Source organism: Halichoeres trimaculatus, unplaced genomic scaffold, assembly GCF_033239565.1.
Source record: "Halichoeres trimaculatus isolate MK-OKI-2021-1 unplaced genomic scaffold, fHalTri1.1 fHalTri1_scaffold_9, whole genome shotgun sequence".
Taxonomy (NCBI): domain Eukaryota; kingdom Metazoa; phylum Chordata; class Actinopteri; order Labriformes; family Labridae; genus Halichoeres; species Halichoeres trimaculatus.
Window position 1 is genome coordinate 22262749 of NW_027437188.1, and position 24804 is coordinate 22287552.

At 40.1% G+C, this 24804-nt stretch overlaps 2 protein-coding genes across 3 annotated transcripts in view; one reads left to right on the top strand and one right to left on the bottom strand.

Annotated features, from left to right (window-relative positions):
* The first annotated feature begins 12566 nt into the window (after positions 1-12566).
* On the top strand, positions 12567-14704 carry ssr3 (signal sequence receptor, gamma). The gene is made up of 5 exons (XM_074679792.1): positions 12567-12785; positions 13208-13334; positions 13737-13835; positions 14108-14239; positions 14426-14704. The coding sequence occupies exons 1-5, from the start codon at positions 12653-12655 to the stop codon at positions 14490-14492; spliced, it is 558 nt and encodes a 185-aa protein (XP_074535893.1). The 5' UTR covers positions 12567-12652; the 3' UTR covers positions 14493-14704.
* A 1007-nt stretch (positions 14705-15711) lies between these two features.
* Positions 15712-24804, bottom strand: part of kcnab1a (potassium voltage-gated channel subfamily A regulatory beta subunit 1a) — a 121543-nt gene continuing 112450 nt past the window's right edge. Inside the window, exons 10-14 of one of the 2 annotated variants that reach the window (XM_074679247.1) lie at positions 24058-24178; positions 21915-22009; positions 20706-20826; positions 19440-19528; positions 15712-19352 (exon numbers count right to left, since the gene is read on the bottom strand). In XM_074679247.1, coding sequence (XP_074535348.1) covers positions 19263-19352; positions 19440-19528; positions 20706-20826; positions 21915-22009; positions 24058-24178 — 516 coding nt within the window. In that variant the 3' untranslated portion in view covers positions 15712-19262. The remainder of the gene's footprint in view (positions 19353-19439; positions 19529-20705; positions 20827-21914; positions 22010-24057; positions 24179-24804) is intronic. The other variant, XM_074679248.1, reaches the window with a different exon arrangement.

Consider the following 24804-nt stretch of genomic DNA (forward strand, 5'->3'; position numbering starts at 1 on the left):
ACAAGGTCATGCTCCTGTTTCCCTTCAGCTTTGCAAACTGTGCTCAAACCCTACAGTTTCAGAGCCAAACCTTTGGCCCATTTGTTAAACCTGCTTCGTCCACAGATCATCAGCTCAAAGCAAGTCTGAGCACATGTGCTGTCAACATGCAAATCTGACAGCTAGAAGTCCCGAGACAGCTGTTTGGTGGGCTAACACATGATTCTGCAAACTCCTATCATACATCTCTTTGAATTAGCCCTGCTCATGAAGGGTGGAGCTTAGTTCAAGACAAACAGGATGCGTTATGAAAGGTTACATAAAGACAGGATATAGAAAATAAGTCAGATCTTACACAATAGGCATTGCATAGAATGTGAATATGACTCTGTGTTTAAGGAGACTCAGACGGTCTGCAGCAGTAGTCCTGCAGCTTTGATCCCAGTTACTGGGTCAGACTTGAAGTATATTTTAAGAAGAATTCCTGTTATCTCGCACATGTTCTTCAAACACACAATCTGATCTCTTATGCTCGCCATATGGTGATATGTACAAATCCCAAGACTCAAAAACACTCACAGGGGGTGTGCAGAGTGGTGTGTTCATGCACACACAAACTGTCTCATTTCATCTGCACCACATACTAACCTTTAATATGCGTATTCTGTGGTTTACAGTTCAAATAAATACCAGTTTGTTTAGCACTGTCTGTCTCCTTTCACCACTAAGGATTCACCTTGTAAAATATGACATTCTTAGAACACAGATATTTCTTTTTTATTTTTAAGGTCCTTGTGTCTCATGTGCCTTAAAATTATCTTCACCTTTCACTGACCTGTTTGGCACCTTCATGCTTAGAAAACAGAAAAAAGTAAAAGAGTAGTTTTATTTTGTAAAAAAAAAAAAAAAAAAAAAAGGATCACATTATGACACGAAAAGTACAATTTTTGAACAAGAAACTATTTTTTTTTTGTCAAACATGAACATTTTTACCACTATCAGCTGATATGATCACAAGGGACAGCTCTTATCACAGCAGTTCACACCTGCACATCATGCATCATTAAACATTCCCCTATAAACTCATTTGATCTGGTTTCACTTTCTTGCTGCTTCAATGTGCAAATCTACATAAAAAAATAATAATACACCTATGTGAGCTTTAAAGTAACAGGAAAAACATGATAATAAAACGTCATACAAATGCTGGCAGAACAGAGAAGAGTGCACTTTGTCACAGGAAGCTCAAAATCTATCCATCCATTTTCTTAACCGCTTATCCTGCTCAGGGTCGTTGGTGGCTGGAGCACAGACTGTATATAGAGTGGACAGCGTGGCTCCGCCATTTATCATTGTATGTTATTGTATTGAAGCTGTCTCAGGCGCAGCCATTGGTAGCAATTGCAGCCAGAGTCTGTGCAGCAGAGACAATGAGGGATTCTGGGAGAATCTGAGTGGAGCTGGGTGACAAAAATAATATATTTTTTTCTTTCGAGAGTCTAATCACTTCTTGACTCTACCTCCCGACATGTTTTACAATCCCGGGAAAAATATGTGAGAGCGGCAGCTATCAATCATTGTTAAAAGTTACGTAAAGAATCATTTTTAACCTCATATAACTAATAAAAACATTTTTTTTTTTTAAAGAGGACTTGAATACAAGACCGCCAAATGATATCTTCAAATCACTACAACAATCGGACGTGACAAACATTTCTACGAGGAGTATTAATATTTGAAAGTTTGACCACAGCCCATCTGAAATGTCTGGAAAGCCGATTTTCTAACCTATGCTGCAGCCAGCCACCAGGGGGAGCAGTTTTTGTGGAGGCCTCACTCCGAGCCGAGCAAGCTGACGTCCATTTTTTTTTACAGTCTATGGGCTGGAGCCTGTCCCAGCTGTCATTGGGCGAGAGACGGGGTACACCCTGGACTGGTCGCCAGCCAATCACAGGGCTGACACAGAGACAGACAACCATTCACATATGTAATCACACCTAGGGACAATTTAGAGTGCTCAATTAACCTGGTGAGCTTTTTTTTGGACTGTGGGAGGAAGCCGGAGTACCAGGAGAGAATCGAGAGAACTGGCATGAAAGAAATATTATTCCATATTGTGTCAATTTTGCTTAAACATATACTATACAGATACTATTGTGTTTTCAGCTGAAGACTTTATACCACTAAAATACTACTGTATTTTAACATTTTGTTATCTCATCCATTCTGCCATGCAGCATGTCTCTTTACACAGCTTGACAAAATGCCAAGAATGCAAACCCAGCTTTCACACCATGTGCATTGAGACTGACTGAACTTCTAGCTCCTGACACTCCACACATTCAGTACTTCTCCAAGGATATCTTCACCGTTTTGCAAATCTATAAAATGGGCTGACACATACAGCCATGCTCCCATTGTCCATGTATTGTCTGTAAGACTGTGAACAGCTGGGACATGCTGACATGACAATGATAGAGTCTGCGTGCTTCTCTTTGAATCCAAAACCTGGGTGGGATCATGACCACCAGGTCACAAAGTTCTTATTTAATACGACACAAGGACAGACCTGCGCTGGCGTTACGACAGACTCAGACCATGTTTTGGATTTAAATCCTTGCAGCTGCTTCTACAACAGCTGATCAACTGTGAAACCTTCACACATTAAGTTTATCAGAGGTGACAGTGAAGTGAGCAGCCTCGGCATATCAGTACAGTGGATTGGGGTTTTGCTTGATCACCAGCCAACCTTATAAATGTGTAGTTGTTTTTTAATACCAAGTTCAACACAAGTCTGTTTCCTCATGATCTTCATCCAGAACATCCTGCAGTGTGCCTCTTCTGCTAAAATAAATTATATTTTAACAAGAAATGCATGTGAAAAACTGCATCCATTCAAAATGAATCAACAACAAGGCAATGTGGAGAGTTGACAAGCTGATAAGGTAACAAATAAGTAGAGATAGACCGATATGGATTCTGGGGCCGATACTGATACTGATTATTAGTGGGCAAGGAAGCCGATAACCAATATTTGAAGCCGATATTCATTTGCAGTCAAAGTGAAAATATTGGTTTTCAAAAATTTCTATGTAACTGCAATAAAATTGGACAGAATTGAGTATGTGCTGCCTTTTACAGGCATGTAATGCAGTTGAATTTTCTGTTTGGTTTTAACGTGACTGATTTTAAACGACCGTCTAGGGCTTCCATAGTGTAGACAGGAAGATTTTCTGTGCAGAAAAGCATCAGAGTCAAAACAACACAATTTTCATGGTTGGTTTCATATCGGCGGTCAGATTAAAAAAAAGACAGATGACGATATGCCCCAAAACGCCAAATATCGGCCCCGATAATCGGCCGGCCGATAATTGGTCTATCCCTACTAATAGGCAATTCCTATCAGCTAGAATGACAAACTAAGGGGACGTTTACTCAACAACGGTTTTAGGGTGAAACACAAAAGTATTGCGTTTCGGCCTTGCGTTTACACGGAAACTTGATTTAGCCGACCTTAAACGCAAACTTTTGAAAATGGCCTCCAGAGTGGATTTTTTTTTAAAATGCTGACACCACGCTCCGCTTCATGCATGGGCATACAACAGTCCAACAGTACTGTTGTTAGGATCGTTGCGTACTACCATCTTGTGCTTGTGCTGCTAAATTTGCTGAATCTTCTGTCTTTCAATAAAAAGCTGCTTCTGGACAAGAAGTGCCAACTACTGGCCTGGCATGCTTACTACAGTGTTTTTAGTCTCTCAGCGTTTTTGGGTAAGTGCCGATTTTTTTTCACTTTTAGCGTTTTCCTATGAAATGTAAACAGGGCCTAAAAATTAAAATGTTGAATGGACTTTGAAATGCTTGGTCTTTAACAGTCTGAGCTGTAATGTAACAGAGAATGTAGGGGTGTAAAATCTGCTGGAAGGCTTCTTCTAGTGTTAAAGAAAGTGAGTGTTTCACAAAGATAACACTGATCTTGATTCTTTTCGCTGGACTCAGCTGGCAGGACAGAATTTCTCAAAATGTCAGAGTATTCCTTTAACCGTAAATGTTTGCCTCTGGCCTGTTCCTACATAGTTCCTATAAACATCTTCAAAGCAAGAATTTGTGTGTGTGTGTGTGTGTGTGTGTGCAAATGCAAGAACAAATGACTGTGTGTGAGTGAGAGAAACAGGGGGTGGAGTCCAACCGTTCTGTTTGTGCGATGCCCAACACTTCCAGCATCTTTGTTTATAGCCCTCCTCTGCTCTTTTCACACAGAATGATGAGAAAGACACACACATTAAACACATTGCTTTTGGCACTCACAGGGATGCAAACACACACATGCACATGTACGCACTTGCACACATACCGTGCTCCAAAAACCCACCGCAGTGACCTTTCAGATGCAGATGGAACAGCAGCTTCCCTCCACTGCCAAAATGTCAACATCTTCTGCTCCCTCTCTGCAGCTGAGACAAGCCAAGTTGGCAGCAGGTTAGCCTTCATGTCTGTGCACATTGGTTACATGCGCAGAAATGCTTACAACCTGCACACCACACCGACTGCACTGTGCACATCTAACTTGTTACTGGATGTGCTTTGATATACTCTCCTATGTCATTCACTTACCAACAAATATCCTTGCAGTAGATAAGCACACTGTGATGCACAGTGTAACCACGCATTTAAACAGAGCAGCACTAACTTATCTCTTTGTTACACTGAGTACACGGTGAAATCAGGGCCTTACTGGAGTGAAGGAATGAACCACGTGAGTGTTTGTTTTGGGACTGAGCTCTGCCTGCAGGGTCACCACAACTCTGCCAGGCAGAGCTGGGCCTGTGTCATCGCAGTCCGAATAGCTTTGAATCTCAAAGCCCAGGTCTGGCTGACCTGATAAATAATGTCTATCTGACTGCAGCCTCACTTCCACGCCCACACCCTGACTCACGCTCTACTGTTGCTGTCATTGACCAGGAAACGCAAGAAATGTGCAACAAAAAGTGACGCACATTAAGGTCACACTGACAGTTTAACTGTATGATGTGAAGGTGAATCGTTTTTTCTTTTTCTATTCTTTCTTTCTTTTTTTCTTTCTTTCTTTGTTTCTTTCTATCTATCTTTCTTTTTTTCTTTCTTTTCTGCCATCCTTTTATCTCTCTCTTTATTTTGGTCTCTTATTCATTCTTTCTTTTTCTTTCTTTTTGCTCTCTTTTATTCTTTTTTTTACCTTTCTGTGAATTCTCTCTGTCATTTATTGACTCCTTACTTTGTTCGTTCCCTCTGTTTTTTCTGCCTCTTTCATTCTTTCTTTGCCATTCGTTCATTCTACATCTTGCCTCTCCATTTCTTTTTTCTGTCTCTCTGTCATTCATGCTGTTCTTTTCTTCCCTCACTCTCCTTCATCTTTCATTTTCTCACACTCTTTCTTCATTCTTTATTTTTTATCTTTACTTGTCTCTTTATACCTATTCATCCATTCTTTCTTCCTCTGTCATTTATCTATTCTTTCCATTTCTTTCTTTGACTGTCTTTTGTTTTTCATTTGCCCATTACGTATTTTGTCTCTTTTTACATTCTTTCTCTTTCTTTATCCTTCACTTCATTATTTCAATCTTTTCTTGTGTTTTTGACTCTTTATCTCTTGATTTTTGGCCTTTATTTATTTCTCATTTGCATTTGGTACTTTTACCTTTTTGTTCTCTTTTAATGTTTCTAAAATTTTATCATTTCTCAAAATAGAAAACAGATGAAAGATAAGATTTGAATTGAGTTTTGATCTCTTGCTCCATCTCTCTTAGCTTTATCATTATTCTCTCTCTCACACACACACACACACACACACACACACACACACACACACACACACACACACAACACACACACACACACACACACACACACACACACACACACACACACACACACACACACACACACACACACACACACACACACACACACACACACACACAGTGAGAGAGTGTCTTATGTTTGCATGATGGTTCACATGCAAGTGTGCAGCCCTAAGGCTGAGGAAACTATTTATGGAGAAAGTGGGCAGAAAGTGTAAACACATGTCCGGCATCCTTTGAAAAGACAAATATTTCACTCCTTTCCCTCCCTTCCTTCATCTCTCTGAGGGACCTCCAGCCCTCACCTCCACCCACCACCTCCACCATATCACATTCTCCTTCATGCCTTTGAGCCCAAAGGGGAACGTAAATCACAGCACATGGAGGAGATAGGAGAGGAGAAGCACACGCAACCATTGAGCAAATGTCTGTGAAAGGGAGAGATGTGACGGGTAGAGTTAGAGGGATGGATTTTAGGCTGGTGGGAGGGTGAATATAATCCCTTCCTCAAGGACAGAGGAGACGGTACATGACCCTAAATGATGCACAGCACCCCAGTTCAGTTTCACAGTAGCCTCAGCCCATTTTTCCCAAAATGACTTCAGACTTTTCCCACATTGGTTGTAAAACATATTTAATTGTAGGTTTGAGAGATTACAATACATGATTAAAACAAATATAGAAGGAAACTTCTTCCTCATGGCCTGTACCATAGAGCTGTTTAAACCAACACAACACCCTCACTCTTTTCTTCCCATATCCTCAGTAATGATTGAGTAACAGCAGGAGTCATGTTGGGCCATTGAATGTCACATGACCTGAGCCCAACTGCTGCCAATGTGCTGAAATTACCTCACAGCCATGTGCTGGACTGAGGGTTGCCAGCACAGCCAGAAACCTGAGACACTCTGAGACCAGACAAACAAAGTCCCAGCACCGCCATCATGCTGTGCATGCAAAATGAAGTGGAAAAGCATAAAAACTGAAGAAAAAGTAACAATCGTTCCAGTCCAGTTCTTATGTTTGCTTTCTGTGACTTAAGCTCCAGATTTTGCAAAAAGTTTATCCCCACTGTGCTCTGCTAAAGCATGTCAGAAAGGGTAAGATGGCTGAAGAAAACAAATTTACAACCCAATTAACCTTACTTCAATGTTCTGTTATTGTGATTACCTTTCCGCTGAAAAGATTCTCATTACTGGAAAACAAAGAACCACAGTATTATTTTTTTTCTAGACAAGTCTGAACATTTCTTTACCTAAAAAGTGGTTAAAATGGGAAAGTTTTGTACCTAAATGTGTTTGCTCAAAAGATACTTACAATGATAAGCCAACCTAAGGAGAGACCTTTGTAGAAGTTGGGAATAAACTTTCATGGAATTGCAGGAGCGGCAAGAGAAATGGTTCTCCCCATGTCAAAACAAAGTGTCAACCCTTGGTCTAACGATATGATGTCTGTGTGGAAGTGCTAAATAACTGCAGATCAGTTTCTGAAACAGACTGTTGAAGCAAATCGTCAGCTGGGGCCACATTTGAAATAGGGCAGGCTTTGAGCATCTACACTAAGGCCCCGTTTACACGACAACGTTTTATCTGAAAATGCTAAAACGCTGTGAAAACGCAGTGAAAAAAAATCTGCATTTACACGGAAACGCTGAGGGACTGAAAACACTGTAGTTAGCATGCCAGGCCTGTAGGTGGTGCTGTAACTGTCTTGTCCATAAGCAGCTTTTGGGAGATCTCCACCGCAGTAGAGTTGACTCAGTCATCTGGTGTATTGGTGAATAATAAGTTAAAAAGTGGAGCAAAAGATGCACATTTTGTTGAAAGACAGTCAGCAGATTGAGCAGCACAACACGGTAGTCCGTGGCGATCGTAACAATGGTACTGTTGTCCTGTTGTATGCACGTGCGAGGCGGAGTGTGACGTCAGCGTTTCCACTGAAAACTCCGGCTTACTGTTTACACAGCAACGGTGTCGGCAGCATTTCAGAAAAATCCCACTCTGGAGGCCATTTTCAAAAGTTTGCGTTTTAGGTCCGCTGAAGCGCCAATTCCGTGTAAACGCGAGGCTGAAACGCAACAAAACTTTTGCGTTTCACCCTAAAACAGTTGTTGTGTAAACAGCCCCTAAGATCTATGGGAGTAGCGCATGCAAGAACCTGCTGCTGGCGAATCCCAGGGCATGATGTGAATAAAAGAATGTGTCTAAAATATATCACTGCCACTTTCTCTGGTCCCAATCCAAGGATAAAGCAGGAGTATTGTTATTTTGACGTCTTAAAAAAAAACAATAATTGGCACAAGAAAGTGCATTTCAGGTTTTAACCATACTCATGGTGTTCTTTACTCACTTATTGTCTCTCCTACAATGTTTTTTCTCTCTCCTACAACTTCCATGACAATTCCATGCAAATGGTCAATTTTGCACATTAGGTGATAACATGCTTTAGCGACTCCGCTAACAGCCAATAGCTACTTCCTTACTAAGGAGTTAGCAATGCTGGTTGAGTTCAGCATTTTTAATATGGCGCTGTTGTTAATGAGCTTCAAAACCCTGTATTGACAACAAATGGGTGACATCACTAACCCTTAGTCCATATATTATACAGTCTATACTGATAACTTGCAGAACATATGAAGAATATACTATTTGCTAAGTCACACCTGATCTCATGGAAGCCAGTGCTAGTAAATGCAGCTAGCTTGATAATGCAGTGACTTGCAGCTGTTGACCTAGCCTGCTGTATCTTGTCAGGCTAGCACATAGCAGAACAGGAACACACTTTTCCTATGTTGGAAAGGATTTCAAAGACACATGGATGAAGAGTCAGGGTCATATTGTTCCTTCCTTTACCCCATAAAAAACAGAACTTGCTGTGTGATCATAGCCTGCTCTGACAGGCTGTTCCAAATAAGGTGTATGAGTAATGTTAGCAGAGGCTGGGGACTTCCATAATGTGCATTACATGGAAATATACTTCATTCTATTTACATGTTTTGCCAGCTTGTGTCTAAGTTAACTTGAAGATCATCCGGTTTTATGGGCATAGATTTGAAAGAAAACTATTACGTGCTAAGAGATTGATGTTGCTCCTATAGTCTGGATAGCTGATGGGGCAGTACTACTATTTTTACACAGTATCATTAAATTGCACACACACATGTACAGTGTTGTGGCTTTGAGATTTAAAAGATGTGGAGCTCCTGAAGCTACGCTTTGGGCAAGCATGAGATGGTAACTCAAAGAGATTTGTCACTATGATAGGTGATGTGTCATAAATGATCCTGTGGGTATGATCATAGTGAGCTATAGGATACAAACTGCTGCCAGGCATACTGCTCACAGTGTGTGTGTGTCTGTGTACAGTTGTGTTGTCCCTTTTTTTCCTGTCAGCTGTTGCTGTTCGGTGTGTGTGTGTTTGTGTGTGTGTGTTTGGCCCTGTGGATATGTCGGTGGTATCACCAAAGCCAGAGTAATCTGGCACAAACGTACACACTCACACATTACAGGGAGAGGCAGAGAGGGAGAGATTACCAGCCTTGCCTGGCATTGTGTTGGCAGGCCTCTCGGCATCACCTCCTCCCTCACTCTCTTCCTCTTCGCCTCCTTCCTGCACCCCTGAAGTGCACGGTTAATCCCTAAGCTCTATCCCCATTTAAAAGACAGGGACATCACGCAAACCTGCCTGGATGCATTGAATTCTAACACTCACTCACACACACACAAGCCCATGCACTGTACTCAACCACACGCACATGCTGCTTTCTCCTGCAAACACAGGGAAAGAAAGGGAACAGCTCAGCAGGGGGTTAAGCACTGCGGTGGCAGCAGAAGCAGCAGTGGGCAAAATATCTGTCTCTTTTTTTTCCCTCCATGCTTACACGTCTCCAGCAGTAGGCATGTGACAAGATCAGGAAGAGAATGGACTTTTGCTGATGCTCATTCTCTACTAATGGGTGATGTATCTGTCTGAGTGCGTGGTCACACTCTCGTGCTCACCACAGACTGTGGCATGTTTGTCAGATAAGGCTGTGTGCGAGGATGTTGAGTTTGTACTCCTTTGAAGCAGGAGTTCTACAGCAGGCAAAATTTGGCCCTGTAGGGAAGTAAGCAGTCATGTTTACTTATGTTTATGAAGACTAGGATTCTGTCTGTCGTTGCCCTTTGCAGAGAAACGTGGCCTACTCATCCCATCAGTCTCAAACATCTCTCTACTGTCAGTCCACATTGCTGCTTCAGGGCTTTCATTCATCACTCCTTGTGATGAATGAAATCCACCTTGTAACTCCTCTCCAAACTCTTAAAGCTGGAACTTCACTTTATTGCAGCATCATAAGGATTATATGGACCACGAGGACATGACCTTACTTTCCACGATTGTCTGTGAGCTACAGCCTCAGACTTGTAGATGTTGACCTCTAGTGGTCAAAATGAGGATGCAGCAAGAACTTGAGCTCAGAGCAGTGCTGCAGTGACTAGAAAGGTTTGTGTGTTTACTCTTTGAATGATGACAAAAATGAATTTCTAAAGGCAGTATCTTTCTTTCAGGTTGAGACAATGTACTAGTGGCCATGTCTGTTGTTTAGTTTAACAGGAGGAAATTTTATATAGGAACAAAGAGTTATTCTAAAAAAGAAAAGAAAAAAACCTTGAGCAAGATTTAAAAAGAAACCCAGAATCGGCTAATTTCTTTGAGAAAGATGTTTTAATACAATGAGATGCATGATAGCTTGTCTCCACCTTTTGTTCTGTAAGTATTTACCACAGCACATTAAAATAAAAAAGGCAGAAAAATAAAGAAATGTTTTTGCGTTTTTAATGTTTGAAGGAACTTTATTTACACAATAAAAATCAAACAGGCAACATTTAACAATAACTTAACTTTACAACATTACTATCAGTTAAAGAACATACAGGCCCAGGTTATTCACATGCTTGAGTATGCAGACAGCCACATCCCTCCATACTAAGTCTGGGGTCCCTCTGGATAAATTGTATCCCACAGGTGGCTGTTCTACTAGCCAGGTGGACAAGGCCTTGGTTCCCTTCTTGATGAATAGAAAACAATACAGACTGTGGCATCCCATGAAAGCCATTCAAATAAATAAATGATAAAAAAAAAAAGTAGAATAGCAGTTTCTGAATAAATTGTGCTGTGAAGCAGAAGGCTGAAGCAGCTTGCACCAAACTACAAATGCAGAAGAATGCTGAAGATGTAGAATGACTGAAGCAGGGCTGAAAACGGTTGAATACTTTGTGGAAAAGTTTGTGCTGAACTGCTGAATGCTGAAGAAGCCTGTCATAAGCTCTTGTATTAAAGTAGATGAATTAATAGATAAAGTCAAAAGTTTGAATGAATGAATGAACATTTTTAATGACTGAAGTAATTTATGAAAAAATGTTGAATGAATTGTGGAAAAGCTTGCTGCTGATGCTGAATGCAGAATGCTCAGTGCACAGAATATACCTCTGTATTTTTTCTGTGGTCGTGGTGTTGATGACTTGCTCATGTTCGTTAGGGTGAAAAAGGGCAAGGATCGGCTTGTTTTCTCTGGACAACAGATTTTCGTTGAAATCACCACAAACTAAGGTGGGATAATAATCCATGATTTCCAGTGCATCTAGTAAGCTCTGCAGGTTTAACAAGAATGACACAGAATAGCATGGAGGTTTGCAATCGTTGCAGGGATTGAGGCTTCAAGCTTGACAAAAGTCAACTCAGTTTCGCTTAAATACCTCTAAATACCTCTAAATACCTCTAAATACCTGTGCCTTTTTTGTTTGACATGTTGGGATAGTTTTTGTAGCAAGTTTTTATCACGCTCGAACATACTGTAGCCATCTAAATGGAGACTTTCAGAACAAAGGAGCCTTCAAAATGAGTTTCTCTTTGCCACAAGATATCTGTAAGATGCAAATCGACATGACTTTTGATGTCGGTAATGTGTGAAGGAAGTCCCTTTGTATTACGATGGGCAACAGCGAGAGTATAAGCTGTCTAACCTCTGTAACATGAAGTAGTGGCATTGCATGTCCTAGAGAAGCTTCTGTCATGGCAACAAGAGCGACATTCGTTAGCCATATTCATTCATATTCCCCTTGAGTTGTAGACCAAGTTTATTAACATATCATGCACCAACTCTTGTCACAATTTCTACAATATGTGCAAATTCCTGTTGCAAAGGCCAGAAAAGAAACTGAGATTCTTCAGCAGAAAAATGTATAATATATGCTAACCCAGACAGTTCATCTACAGTATTATCTACTAGTGTAGTATTAACCAGTCATGAACGGTAGTACAGTTGATAATTGGTATCCTTTAGTTCTGTGCTGTAATGTAAACAGGAATTGTAAACAGGGTTTAAAGAGGTGGTGATGTTCTTTTTTAGGCTTTAAACTTCTGCCACTGGTGCCCCCATAGTAGCTCTACATAATTCATTGCTGGAAAAGAAAAAAAACTATTTTTCTTACACTGGTCTTAAAAAAAAAAAAAGCGTATTCCAGTCTCTGTCTAAAACACGTCGTTTTAGCTGCTGTCTCTTTAAGAAGCTTTAAATATGATACTGCCGAAGAAAAACCTTTGCAACTCAACTGTATCTACTTTTCTTTTTCTTTTTAATGTTCAAACCAAACTGTACTCACTAGTTTAGTAGCAGGTACATTGTCGCAGTCTTCCAGGAGAGGGCAGCAAAGAAATGTGTCGTCTCTATCACGACAACGAAGAAGACTTACTTCCGGGTTTTTGCTGACGCGTCCCTCTTCTGTCCGTACACCGACGTGTCAGTCCTCTCGACTCCAGAGCTGAGTAGCACACAAGCCGGTCATTTTGCAGACATGGCACCTAAAGGCAGCAACAAGCAGCAGTCAGAGGAAGACCTTCTTCTTCAGGATTTCAGCAGAAACCTTTCAGCGAAATCAACTGCTCTTTTCTACGGAAATGCACTCATCGTTTCTGCCATCCCCATCTGTAAGTATCAGAGGAGCGGCTAGCTTCTACGAGCTAACAAGCTAACACTGATTAAACGAATGATTAATACCGAAAATTAAAAATATTGAACGATGTTCTAATGAAAATCTCTCCGACTAAATATCTTTAACCCTTTTAAAAGTTACTTAATGATTCTTCAGTATCTGAACAAGAATTAGTAAGGGTGACTGGTGTGTCAAAATGAATTATTACCAAGACTATGATACAAAGTGTGATTAAGCTGACATAGTTGCATTATTTTAAGGTGTAAATACGAACTCTCATCTGAAAACTAAAAAACTAACTTGTAATGATTACCACACAGATGTTTTTTTTTTCTAAGGTTATGTGTACCCTGCATGCTTGTAATTAATCAACCTTGCATTTGATAACTTTGTTATTGATGGATTCTGTCTTTTTAGGGTTGTTTTGGAGGATCTGGCACATGGACCTTGTCCAGTCTGCAGTGTTGTATGCTGTGATGACTTTGGTCAGCACTTACCTGGTGGCCTTCGCCTACAAGAATGTTAAGTTTGTTCTCAAACACAAGTAAGTAGAACTTGTTACATTTGCGTATCACCCATTTTAAAGTTTCACTGCTGTCTTCATACAGAGTAGCTATATATGAGGTGTAAAGGGCTAAACTGACAGATTATTTGATTGTTAATATTGATCATTCTGGTAATATGATGTTTTGTGGTTACAATTACAAGAAGAAGTAGAAAGCTCACCATATTTTTTCAGTCATGTGTCATAATTGTTTACAATCACAAATGACCGAAAAAGCATCAAAACCTTTTTTTTTAACTTACCATAGCAAAGGGCAAACATATTTGCATCAAAAACACTGGCTGAAACCTGATCCTTTTGTTGCTTAGCTTTTGAGGTCTGTTTTTGGAGTTTATGAAATATTTTGTGAGTTTTTCTGATTGTTCTCTCTCCGTCATTCAGGGTTGCCCAGAAACGTGAGGATGCTGTGTCAAAGGAGGTAACCAGGAAGTTGTCTGAGGCTGACAACCGCAAGATGTCCCGCAAGGAGAAGGATGAAAGGTGAGAAATTCATTATCTTTTAATGATTTGCCTTGTGTATTGAGGTCAGTGCATATATCTGGGCATTAGTTTCAACAGGAAAGAGAAAGTGCCACCTGAATGGCACACATCCCAAACAATGAGGCAAGGTGTAGAATTTGCAAATGAACGTTGAAGTATTTAGCAAGTAAATCCATGTGTTATTAGCTTACAGCGGACTAGAGAAGAAAGACATACTGTACTGCATTTGAAACAAATAGAAAGTGATTTAAACTGTTATTTCCTCATCAAAGGATCCTGTGGAAGAAGAATGAGGTTGCAGATTATGAGGCCACCACCTTCTCTATCTTCTACAACAACACTCTCTTCCTGGTCCTTGTCATCGTCGCCTCCTTCTTCCTGCTCAAGAACTTCAACCCCACCGTGTATCCTTTTTATCATTCATGTCATCAAATAACCATTTTCTTCTTCTTGCATCTCTCAATCCAGAAAGAGAGATGCCACTTGTTTTCACACAGCAGCTTTTGAAAATCTGTGCTACATCTGTGTCATACAATGCAACTAAGCTCTCTGCCAATGTGTGTTTTGTCCTTAACTCTTTTTTTTATCAGGAACTACATTCTGTCCATCAGTGCCTCTTCGGGACTCATAGCTCTGCTGTCCACAGGCTCAAAGTAAAAGCAGAAGGGAACAGGGGTGGGATTGGGTAGGAGGGTAGGGAATGGGTCTAAAATTGGTTTACTCTACAATGTTTTTCACTAAAGTTAAAAAAGTTTAAGGGAGGATCGGGGTATCACATTTCAGCTTCATGAAATTCATGATCAAATATCTGGAGGATCCTCCTCCAGGTTTGTCTCTGTCTTTTTGTAACAAATAAAGCTAGCTGGTTTATTTGTCCTCTGTGTTTGTTTTGATATCTCTTCTGAAACTCATGGGTAATAACTAGAGATAGACCAATATGGATTTTTCCAGGCCAATACTGAATATTTGTAGTCAAGGAGGCCAATAACCGATATTTGAAGCCGATATTAATTTGCAGTCAAAGTGCAAATATTGGTGTCAAAATTTTGAACAATCCGAACTCCAACACTTAACTTCATTCAAATACCTTAAGCATGAGTTTATTAAACAGCTCCCAGGCTTAGCAGCATGTTTTGTAAAGTTAAATGAAAACTTGGAAAAAATAAATAGCTAAAGTTTCTACAGCAAATAACGTTTTCCAAAATTTACCATAAATAAGAAATGTAAAAAAAATTTTAAACTCAAGACATTCAGTATTGAAATACAGAAAAATAATTTCTTTAGATCACATGAACTTTAAATGTACAATGCATTTTTACACATAACCAAGTTGGATTTGATTATTTTAGAGCTACTGTAACAACCTGGTGACAGACACAGAGCTCTACAGTGCAAATAAATGAAGTGCTACATTTTATTTAAGGAGCTTATTTTTCAGATGGAAAATAATAATAATCCTAACTGAATAGCACCTTATCAGCTGTGCATATAGGCCGAAATTTTCACATCTGCCGATACCGATAAACGTGTTTTTAAGCTTTTATCAGCCAATACCGATATTGTGCCGATAATATCGTGCATCCCTACTTGTAACCAATCAGATGGTACTGTAGGTGGGACAGTGCTGGGGACTGAGTAGTGACTGCAGACAGCGGTTGCATTAGAGCCGCAACAACGCAGTTTTAAATTTTTTGCTTATCGGCCGTCGGATTAAAAAAAGTCAGATGCCGAAATGCCTCATAATGCCAAATATCGGCCCCGATAATCGGCCCGAGCAATAATCGGTCTATCCCTAGTCATAACATACAGAGCCATTTTTCACACACCACAAGTACAAATACAGTTGTATCAAATAAAAGTGAGACACACATTTTAATTGGCAATGCATTTATTTATAATCACGCTTTCTTATAGAATATGTACAGAGAATACACTGCTCAGGAGAGAAATAAATCACAGATGGCTTGCATGGCTAACAGAAAGATCAACCTACCCTCTACATCCATATGTTGTCGAAAACAACACAGCCATAGAACACATTACACTCACTAACAGTTTCACCAGAATGGATTCAAGGTTTGCTTCACACCAGCACAGGAAATCTTCAAAGTGTTAAACGTAAATTCTACTAGAATCTGTGTAGAGCTCATTTCATTGATGCGGTTTGTTGCTTTGTTCTGATTTAGCTGGGATGTTTACCCCAACAACTGGACATAATGAAAAAATCGTTCCAGTTTTCTCTCAATTACCACCATGAGTGCATCCACAATGTCTTTTTGTTGGTAAAGAGAAGAGTAAATGGATGGCTTGCTTTCTGATCATGGAAGAGTCAAGAATTAGTTTTAAAAATGGACAAGGGAAGACACCCTTTCTAGTGAAAACTTAGTGTATGGGGGAATTTGGTTAGGGGAGGAGAAGACTGTTTGGTATTGTATAACAAGAAAAATCCCTGACAGCAAAATTACAGGGCCAAGAAAGGACAGGGTCAAACGACTAACTACAGTCAATTCTAGGAACTCTCTACTTACCGAACAGATAAAGGATCGAATCATTTATATTCTGCCTACGTTTAGTTCTGTTTTCACTGTGTGTAGAAGATCTTTCAAAGACATTTTTACAACTCATAATGAAAGACATCCCTGAATGTTTTTTTTTTTCCTGTAGCGGGACTCAAGTCAAGGCACTCTGTCAGGTGGAGTAGTCTCCACACACACTGGCAGGCCATGGTCCGTCAGTCACTGTTAAGTCAAAATGATTGAACTTGTTGGCTCATGCAGAAAGTCTTCATAACACATTCACAGTCATGAAATAACAGTAACAGAGGTGATGTGACCCAGAAAAGAGACTTTGTGTAAAGCAAATATTCAGTACTTTTGTTTACCAATCAGCGTATGAAACTGTGTGATGAATAACATAATGTTCAGATTTTCTTTGATAAGGAAATGATCAAATGCATCAAGTGTAATATGCATAGTTTTAATTGTAATGACTCTTTGAATCAAAATCACAAGCCAACAATAATCCTTCTGACAGAACAGTGACTGAACTTGAACCTGGCCATCATTTCTGTGGATCTCTGTGATGGCTTGTTTTCCAGAGGAAGAAGAACAAGAGCAACAACGCACAAAGATAACAGCCATAAACTCAAACAGCTGAGACGCCATGTGAGAGAATATGTATCACTGACGGTTTTTAAGATTCAACAGAGGCTTTTCGTGTACAGAAGACCGTTCCTCAAATAATGCCACTGTCATGATATCATGGCCTGACTTCCCATTTGAAAAACAAGTAACACAACCAATTATAAGTATACACACACTTATAATTAAGAGCACAAACTGACTTCTCCAACAATATGAAGTCAGGCAGGAGGAGGAGGATGTGATGAGTGTCAGAAGAGGAACAACAAAATAACTTTATTTACATCTTATTTATATATGAACCATACAGTACAGTGAAGTTCTCTTTGTAAGAGAAGCTTCCTCATGGTTTTATGTTACAAGGTATACTTTAACATTTTCTGTACATGTACCATCCCAATATTTCTTGAAACATAAAGCATATCTTTAAATAAAATAATGTTTTCTAACTACTCTAAAATAAATACTGTTATCTTTGCCACATCCCAAATACTTTTGTGCTATTGAGAAGCCACTTTTGCAGTTTAACACGACCAGACACAAGGTCATAGATTTTTTTTTTTAATTCATCAAAGTCTTTTTCTGCAAGGTTCATTAAGGCAATGAGCCATGCAGGTTCAGTTCACAGGCAAGAACAGAATCTTTTTGTGAAAGTAGTCCACTTGTTTGTTTGTTTGCCAAGCAATATTACTCTCTTGTGTATCTAGTGTTGCAGAGCAGTGGTAGCTCAAAAAGTCCACATGGGGGCGACATGCTCTACTCTTTCCCCCAAAAGAGTTCTTACCCCACTGACACTGCTGTTTCTGTGCTTCTTAGGCAGTCAGAGACAGCAGACAAGCCTGCAGGGTTTAGAAATAAACTCCTTTCTGTACGTCTTTGCTTTTTGCTCTTTGTAGAAAAGAAAAGAGAGGCACACTATAGCTGGGTTTACATGCATCTGTTGGTTAATACACTCAGGAGTTGCAGCCTATATATCATCTACTCACTTTTATTCTGTGCTATACTAAATAGGAGATAAGAGTACATTTGGTAGGTAGTTGAAAGCTAATTCAAGCTAACAGGAAAGTGGCTTGTTGAGGCCTCGTTCATAGCAGCATAGAGCAGTTCATGTGTCGTTGCTGAATCTCACGTTTCATGGGAAAATAAGTGAGTCACTCTTTCCCGTGACTTGAGCGTGCTCCTCTGACACAAGAGGTGAGAGTATTGAGCTCATATGGTAATCTTGTTTGCTGCACTGCATAGCAATTGAATGAAAGCACTGACTCGGGGGGTCATTCATGGAGCTGAAACTCTTCAATGTCACCTCTCTGAAGGTACCACCCAATTTGAAATCTAAGGTGTCATGATGTTCCTCTATGGTTCAGTGAATCCCATGGGTTAAAAACAACTATTTAATCTGAAGTTTGTGCTTAAATCAAATTATAAGACGATTGCACACAGGTGCCTTTGAGCAAGGCACTTCTGCACTTCTAAAGCATCTGTAAGGACTTTGAAGTTTTTGTCAATTTGAGTGACCTCTGCATACAAAGTGTTACTTTTACATTTTTAATTGCTAATCTTTTCTCTGACAGAAACTTGCATCCAGCTGTCTTTTATTGTCAGATGTGTCTCAAATTGTCAATATTTGCGTGTGAAAAAGTCTGTTAATTAGTATGCATCTCCATCGTCTGAAACGTACACCTGCTAAAAGATCACTAAACTGAATTATTCACACTTGTCGCAGATGGTCTCATTTGCTTTTGAGGCTCCAGTCTGTCTCATAACTTGTTAAAAACTCCTTACAGAGGATCCAAATGTTTATGCATGATTTTTCACTGTGCTGTTCAAACTGTAAATGTGTACAATTATGTGAATGTGTATCAAAAAACTGTCAAACTGTTCATATATCTTAATGAGACCCCTGAATGTGTCATGAGAAATAAGCTCTGCATAGTTATATTCAAATGGACCAGTGCTTTTAATTTACTGCAGTAGACTAAGTTGTATTCGAGGCTGCTAAAAGCTGAGTTAAGCGTCGCTTGGCTGATCTGGACTGGACCTGAGATGAACCTGGTAGAGTTGATCTAAAAAAAATCAGGAAAAGTCTCGAGATTACAGACGAGGTTACGGTATGCAAGGCCGGGTTTAGCAAGGCTTTATTGTTCCAGGCTGAAGTTGGCTGGAGCTGAGTGAAGCCCCACGGAGGAACCATGGACTCAAAACTTTGAACTACAGGTCCATGGTAGCAGTATGGTGAAGGAGCTGGGAAAGCAGATAGGCTGACCTCCACTTTGTCCACCAGCCAGGTCTAAGAGCGGTAGTCCTTCTTACTGTACGGCCTGTTGCCCAAGATGTGGTCGATTTCAGACACAACATGAGACGTCATCTTTGGAAGGACCTGGAGTTAAAAAAAGGAAGCTAGAGTAACTTAAGAACTAAGGGGCGAAAACTGTGCAAGGAAGTGTGTGTTCTGGCATATTCTCACCTGAATGGCCCCAAGGTTCTCTGTGAGTTGCTCAGGGTTGGATGTTCCCAATAACACTGAGCTCACTCCTTCATTTCGTAGACACCACGCTGGTGAGAGAAAAAAGAAGGTTGTAGTTCACATAGTGTCCACCTGATGGCAGACCTCTGCTTGTTTTGATCTCAAAAAGACAGCAAGTAAACTGTTTAGCTCTTGGTTTTGCATGTGCACATCTTGTGAGGGGGTGTGACAAATTTCTCATGATATCGATATTTTTTTGATCAGATTTCCAATCCTTTGCTACTCCACCTAAATTTTAGCCATGTTTTGAATTATTGGATGTATTTTGAAATCAGTTGTTATAACAGTCTACCTCACGCTGCTACAGCTACAGCTACACCGATGCCAGATCAGGGGGACAACTTCACAGCAAACGGTCTTCATTTTTTGAATGATTAAACAGATGAGCTGCATTCAGGAGCTGCATCAGCTACATATGCCATGAAAAGTGAATGTTACGGTATTCAGAAGCTACAAAATAGCTTCTTGATACCATGACATTCACTTTTCATAGCTTAGTTATCGCATTACTCATGTAATGCAGTACATCCTAGTGAAGTCTGTGAATTTGTCACCCTAATCAAACATCGGTTTATCATCAGTTTGTAAAATGGGTTTTGTCTGGAAGTGAATAAACAATCGCTCTGCCTAAAACAGCCAGCGAGCGTCTAGGGGTGATGACATAGCAGCGATTGAGTGGTGTTTTGTGTCTAAGGGATGTTTTTTACCATTTCTCCTTGGCCCTTAAAACAGAGGGCCATGGGGAAGGGGTAGACAAAGGGGTAAGACCAAGGGGGAGGGGTATTAGGCTTGTCTCTCACCCTGCTCCAATTGAATCAAAGAAAATCTTACTTATTAAAAAAAAGAAAAAGAAAATAACTTAATATCAGTAAACCTGGCACTATCAACAGACATTTTTCAAGCTACAAAGCCATCTTTCACACATTTGAATGCCTTAGTTCTACCTCTGGGCTGCTCACTCATTTTGTCCTTGATGAACAACAATGCAGTGCAAAAAAAAAAGTCAGTGTAATCTCTTAAAGCTGGAGGGAATGCAAAAACAAGCAGAGGCATTGCATTGTGTGTGATAATCTGCATTTAGTCCTGCTGTAAAGGAAAGCTGGGAGCTGTATCTGCTCCCGTTAGCTCGGAGCAGATATGTTTTCAAAGCCTGTCTTTAAGGCAGCTTTCACAGAATTTGTTCTTAGATGATGATCTGAAACTTACCAACAGCCAGCTGAGGCAGGGTGCAGCCCAGCCGCTCTGCGATGTGGTTCAGCTCCTTTAGCTTGGCTTGCTGCTTCCTTCCATCCTCACTTACTATTTTCTCCTTTAACCACTGATATGACTGGTGTAAAAGAGAAGGACATACAGATTATGTGAGCAAAGAAGAAGATCCTTGAAATCAAGGATCAGACAGAAACACAATAAAGAGTAGAGATGGATCAAAGCAGGTGGCAGGGATGTGTGGAGGTATGTGAGAAAAATGTCTCAGAGTTGAGACACTGTGCCTGTGAGTCATGTTGAACACACCACACATTTTGTAATATGTAGACTCATTAAATTGGAAAAAAGAAATTAAGTTGTGTTTGATCATTGTTGTAGCTTGTAAACCTATTTCTACTCTGAAAAATAAGCTGTCTGTGGAAAGCACATGCAGCTCCTACCCTTAAGTGCAGAGTATTGTGCCTTTTTTCATGGATTCATACCATCCCTGTGGGAACCTCATTGCATCACATTATTTGAATAAAAATAATCCATATTTTTCCTCATACTGGTGTTTTAGAAACTATTCTTTTTTTCGCTGCTGTCTTTTTAAGGCTCCCTGCCCCACAAAGCCCCTTCCCTCTCATTGGCCAGACTTTCAGAGGCCTGTCAGGGTCAGAACTATGGACAGACCTTGGTGTTTGAGGCCCTCCCTCCCAAAGTGTCATGAACTAGTCAGGATATCTTGATGTGATGACCTCATTATTTCAGCAAGTCTCACAAAGATCTTGTTCTACTTTGAGAATGATCCGTTTTGAGCAGTTCACTAACAGATTTAGGGATTTTTATAACTTATTAATAAAAACGTGCACACATTCAATATAGACATCCCGCATTGTGACTTTATATGCATGTTTAAAATATGGAAAACCATATTATCCCTCTTTAAAGGGTGAACTCTGAGTTTTCCACAGATTTCAACATAGACCACCTGTTTTTCATCATGTGCTACATTTGTAAAAGTAAAAGCTGTGTTGTTAATTAAAGGCACAGTCTACTATTTATAATCACTAAATAGGGAATAAAACATGTCACTGCTCATGCCCTCCCCTGTATGGTTGTACGACTTGTAAAATAAGAATGAAGGAGAAGTAAATGTTTTGCTTTGATCATAAATTGTGCTATTAAAATTCATTTCACACAGTCCTTGAAAGTCGACACGTAACCTACCTTCATGGAGGCCCTGGAAGATTCAGGAATGCCATTTTCATATTTCCCTGTGATGATGCCGCAGGCCAGCGGTGACCACGTCATGGCCCCGACTCCTGTCGCCATGGAGAGTTAGAAAGGGGGAGTTTTATTAAGATGCACAGAGGTGTGATGTGCGAAGAAATGTGCAAGAACAGTGCCGGGGAAGTGAAAATGTATGAGAGGATGAGAACAAATGCAGTGATGAGCAACAGAAAGAGGAAGAGTTTATTTATCTGAAGGTAAACATGGGATGTTTGAGCTGATTTTTAATAGAGGATATGCACGTGATGTCCCAACAAGCAGAATTTGCTGCGGTTACGCCCACTGAGTGGCAGAAGGAGGGAGATGAGTGGCAGCGTTGGCTTAAATACCGTCTAAACTCTAAAACAAAATCAAAAATGGGGAAGAGCTGTTGCTCGATTGATTGAACAAACAGGTTTGAAAAGCAATTAGAGCTATCTTTTGACAAGCCACTGAAAGACAAAGAGAAGAGAAACCGATGAATCGCTGCAATTTTCAGAAACAATCCAGGCAACTACAGCTGGATTTGCGGTTCCCATTTTGTCAGTCAACATGAATTTATGCTGTATTTTTGGGTTAAATCATTTACGAAATCTCTAAATGATAGCATTTTTTATTCATCATATTTTTCACAACTGAAACATTTTTGTCTTTGTATGATTATGAACGTTTTGCTCAACATGATTGGTAAACTAAGTCAAACTGAGGCTAACCCAGTTTTCTAAATGGGGGAGAACTACAGCACGAGCAGCTGTAGCTCTGTTGTATAAAGTATTTGATATTAACTGTACTTAAATACCGTCGCGGAGACTAAACATTAAAACAGTCTATGTTAAATACCAAAAGTACAAATAGATAATACTAGAGCTGGGCAATGATTAAAACTTTTAATTGTAATTAATCACATGATTTCCCTGATTAATCATAATTAATTTCATTGTAAATTCAAAATCTAATAATGAATTCAAAAGCAGTGTATAGTGCACTTTTATTGGAATTTGCCATATGAACGAAAGTGCCATAACATCTGTCATGCAAACACTAAATCAGTACTTGTTATACAGTAATAGTTAAATCACATATTTAGTGCAAATCAAATTTACAAAATGTAAATACAAAATTAAAGCTTATTGCCACTGTCAGAGCATTATAGTGATACTCCGGGATAGAACAAGTTGGGTCCTATCACAAGGTTTAGGGCAGAAATTACCCCTACAGCAGTGTTTTTGTGCAGCAGAAGCCCAGAGCGCTCACACCAAACACCCCCTCCCTGCTCGTCAGACGGTTTCCTCTGCACTCAGACGGGGCCATATTTTACTTGACCAAAAACACAAATGAACGGACTCCCACCGAAAAACTCTGATATCGGTCTGCATTCACGATTTATTTAGAGAATTTCCAGCACGTTACTTTCACACAAAAACACCGCTAAATAAGGCTCTTGTTCTCTTCGTGTCTCTTCGTCCTGGCAGACTGCCTGGGTTTGTTTATATCTGGCACGCCGTGCGCGTGGATTGATACACTAAGCGGCGAGCGCCTTTAAGTTCCGTGGCGTTGCCCCTCTTCTCCATGCTTGTTTTGGTTACTCATCGTGTTTTTCCACCAATTTCACTTCCGGTTCCGCCGCGGTCAGCAACAGACATTTACAAAATAAAAGCATGTGAGCAACATGCACTAATGTGCGATAAAATATTCAACGGTGTTAATAGATTGACGGGTTAACGCGAAAATAAGCCCAGCACTAGATAATGCGTGTATTCACTTGGGTAAATACACTTAATACTGTAAATTGAATCATGTAGAGGCTTTTGTAACTTTCAGGCTTTACATTGTGTGTTTTCCTGGCACTGAAATCAGGTACAAATAAATGTCAGGATAAGACCCCTGGTTCTTTGGTAGCTTTAACAAATCGATGTCGAGTCCAACTCTCCATAACTTTATGTCATATTCCACATTTTAACCGGTCTCATTGTGTTTACTGCCGCACTCAACAATGCTAAGTGGTTTTTTTTTTGCTGCTTAGTCCAACTGAAGTGGGCGTGTCCCAGAGGGGAAGTGATGTAAATGCATACCCTCAACAAGAGTTGGTTTTTGTACTTGCCTATCTTGTGGTAGAGTTCAGGGAGTTGAACTTCTACCTTCTCCCTCTGGAAGAGATGATACTCTGCCTGCTCACAAACTGGAGGAATAAGGTTAAACTGCCTCGCCACAGAATACGCCTCCTAGAGACGAGAAAGGAGACAGTAGAGAAAGAGAACAAGATATCTACATCACTCCATTTGTTTTTTTAATTTTTCTTAGAATAAAACAACATCTGAAAGAAAAACACAGGATCACAGCCAGGAAGAAGGATGCACAGGAGTCCTGGTGATGGGAGGTGTTAATCAGCCTGTGGGAATGTGTTAAAAGATCCAAATGCAGGGTCCCTAAGTAAGTAATCCATTAAGATTATCAAAACTCCCCAGGACATCAAGTTATAATTTCATCACATACTATCTTATCTAGATTCACACATGTTCCTCACGTGGGAGCTTATGCTACAGGAATTACACACTCACAGATATACATAATGTGCTCGGTTTGATCCCTTAAAAAGTGTCCCAGCTCTTTTACTTCATGGTCTTCTGCTGGAGGGGGTAACCGAGCCAACATAACACACAGATAATGTTGGTATCATCACTCAACTTACAAATTACATGTTGCCCTTTTCCCCTGAAAGCCACGACACAAGCCTCCAATCTCTGTGTGCATGTGTAAAGTGTGGGAGTCTGTGTGCATCTATACTGTGCTGCTGCCTTGTCTCCTACACAGAGCAGCCCTATTTACCCCCCTTCATTATTGATGCTAT